Genomic DNA, 3,053 nt, shown 5'->3' with positions numbered 1-3,053 from the left:
AATATACTTTGCAAGAAAAAAAAACAAAGCAAAAACACAAAATATTTACAATTATTGTTTTGACTAACTCCTCATATGTATGCAAATTCATACGAATACGAACAAACAAAAACAACACATTTACGCAATTTAATTAATCGCATTTGCACCACCCATATTTTGTCTTGTCAGTTCACACGCTCGACCGCCTTCCTCATACCACGCGATCCCGACTGCACAAATAGCGATAACGAGACAATCGAACCCAGCGAGAAATGCTCATCAATGCTGCACTTTCAACGCAATCTCGGTAAATATCGTAACTTCTTCGCCAATCTGCTGCAGGAAGAGAACGAACAATTCGCAGCCGAACTGCAGGAACTCTATAACTTAGTCAGCTCAGCGCTGGTGGAACACGACTACAATGAGATGCAGCGACAGTTTTTCTACTCCGTTTGGCTGGTGGAGCGCACCAAAGATCTGGAGGATTATTTGGATATGAAGGGTTTCCGAACAATTTAGGGAATATGTATAGAAGAATTTTAAAAATTTTGTAAAATATCGTGTATGAATTTGGTTGATTTTAATGTAAGCAGGTGTATTCCGATTGTGCTTTCTTCAATTACCTAGACACATGCCCTGACGGGATAACGAAAATGCTCTTCAAAAAGTTTGCTGCGCTCTTATATTCACATTTTTATATTTATTGTTCGCTAATTTATTATAATTAATTTTTACTTAAATAGTATTATTATGGGTGTTGCAAATATATGTTTTAACAACTATTAATAGGCTTAGTATAAATAAAATCATTTACTTTTTTGTGGTACCACTCAAGCTGATACATCGGAATAAAAATAAGGAAAATTTTAAATGGTATTTTATTAGCTACTTTTAAGGAACATTAAACTGAGATGAGATGGTAGATAGACTTATCTGACGTCACTTTAGCAAATATTACCCCTTCCATTGTTACACATCCATTTCATCCCCATGAAAGTAACCTCCGTCTTATGAATCATACTCTTGTCAACGCTTTTTTCAGTATAGTCTTCAGGACCTTCTCTGACATTTTCGAAATGGCTCCGCATTGGACTTTTCAATTTTCTGTATAGCCAGAAGACGCAAGGAGCCAAATCAGGCGAATACAGTGGTTGCGGAGCGATATCGAGTGAAGCTTTTGGCAAAAAGATCGCAAAGCATCAGTGTAGTATGGCATGGTGCACTTGAGCAAGTTTGACACCTATGCAGATTTGAATTTTGTTTGAAATACAAAAAATTCTTCCACATAGTTTGGGCAGAGCCAAATGATATTCCAACATGCCCTTCGCCGGTAGAGATTGATAATTGTCCAGAGTGCGCCTCTATTGAACGCGTTCTCAGTTCTCTTTGAATTCTCGTGTATATTTTTGATTTTATTTTTTTACAAAATCTATGAAAAGACATATTTTTTCAATTAGTTGAGAGCGAGATGTGAATTTTTCCGTCTGATAAAAAAACAAAAACATAAAGTAGTGTTAAAGTCAGTTTCCGGAATAGCCTTCAATGGGCGAATTAGCGTTTAGTGTCTTCAATTGACTCAAAACGTTTTACCTGGAGGCTGAGTGCTGAATAGCCAGAATTCAGATAGAGCTAAATTAGGCGAATATGGTGGTTGCGACACTATCTTGAAAATTTGGCAAAAAACTCACGAAGAATCAATACAGTATGCGACAATGCATTCTCATCCTGCAAAACCCAAGAGATGCCAGCCCATAATTCTGGCATCTTTTTACGATTAGTTTCGCCTTTAACACTCAAATAGTGTTCCTTATTGACAGTTTGACCGGTAAGGAAGGAGTTCGGAGTGAACCACATCGCGATAATCGGAGAAAACAGTCAACACAACCTGCATTGCGTGGGTTTTTCGGATCACCTTTGGCACGATTTTTGGCCAATTAATCGTTTCACAGACGTTACCGCAGCGCTTCTTTATTTAGTGCTTTTGGAACCAGTCGTGCTTTCACTTATCTAAGGCCCAAATTATCTTTCAAAATGGTCTCCACGGAATATTTCTATATTCGAACGATGCCAGTAAGATTCCTTTAATTTATTGACCTGTTGATCATCAGTTGATATTGATGCGTTCCGTTGAACCCCTGAAAGGGGGGTACCAAGCAAAAGCAATTTCTCTCGACAAACAGTTATCATCGAGAGATTTTCGAACGTTCCACCAGAAATTTGATTTCGCACCCAACCTCTATGTAATGTAATTTCTTTGTTGAGTTCATTTATCGTAAAAATCGCCGAAAGCACTTTATGTACTTCAGAAAGATGAGCTAATGAATATTTTAATATGTCAAACGTCACTGACAACCAATCTACAAAAACATTATTTCGACAAATGGATTTTGGCGCGAAATTTAAATTATTAAGAAGTCTTACTATTTTTTGCCCACAGTAGTATTTTATATTTTAGTATACTGAACATTATTTAGCTGAAATGGAATTTATAGTATACTGGCAATTTGAACTTGTGGAATGAGAAGTGCATCTAAATCGTACTATATGGATATACATATAAAGACCTCCCATTCGAAGAATTCTTGTTTAAGTTTCATGCAAGTCGACTTAAGCATTTTTTAGATTAACCACTAAAAGCAATAAATATGTAATTGCGTCACCTACTTGGTTGTAAATATTAACTAATACGCCAATATAGTATATGTTGTAGGAAAATGTTCGTAACATTACATTGAAATAATAATATGTGCTCGAACATGAAAAATAAGATATAATTAAATGTAAGTATGAAAAGTAATAGTGGTGTAAGTTAAAAAAAAAAAAATATTTCCGTTTTATGACTTTTCTAAATCGTTATATTTTAGTATTCATATTTAATTGAACTTTTGGTGCATATTTGGGCGAAACTTTTTACTGAATAATGTTTTGGAAACTTTTTATTTCCCTAACTAAATAGATAAATGCTTAAGTCACTTGAGGATATTCATTAACTCTGCCATCACTCAGTTTATAGACCTTTAAATCTCATTAGTCTACCAACACAAGAAAAATCATGAGATAATTTAAAAAAA

The 3,053-nt window shown here is 35.0% G+C and overlaps 2 protein-coding genes across 2 annotated transcripts in view; one reads left to right on the top strand and one right to left on the bottom strand.

Moving 5' to 3' along the window:
• Positions 1 to 853, top strand: part of LOC108972625 — a 2,731-nt gene extending 1,878 nt beyond the window's left edge. The window contains exon 2 of the mRNA XM_018939283.1: positions 172 to 853. Coding sequence (XP_018794828.1) covers positions 172 to 501 — 330 coding nt within the window. The 3' untranslated portion in view covers positions 502 to 853. The remainder of the gene's footprint in view (positions 1 to 171) is intronic.
• LOC108972621 (thrombospondin type-1 domain-containing protein 4) overlaps positions 1 to 3,053 on the bottom strand; it is a 101,823-nt gene that overhangs the window by 42,680 nt on the left and 56,090 nt on the right. The window lies entirely within an intron of this gene.

The sequence above is a fragment of the Bactrocera latifrons genome, unplaced genomic scaffold, assembly GCF_001853355.1.
Source record: "Bactrocera latifrons isolate USDA-ARS-PBARC rearing strain unplaced genomic scaffold, ASM185335v1 scaffold_41, whole genome shotgun sequence".
Taxonomy (NCBI): domain Eukaryota; kingdom Metazoa; phylum Arthropoda; class Insecta; order Diptera; family Tephritidae; genus Bactrocera; species Bactrocera latifrons.
The sequence above is the reverse complement of the archived record's forward strand: the minus strand, read 5'-3'. Positions and strand labels throughout refer to the sequence as shown.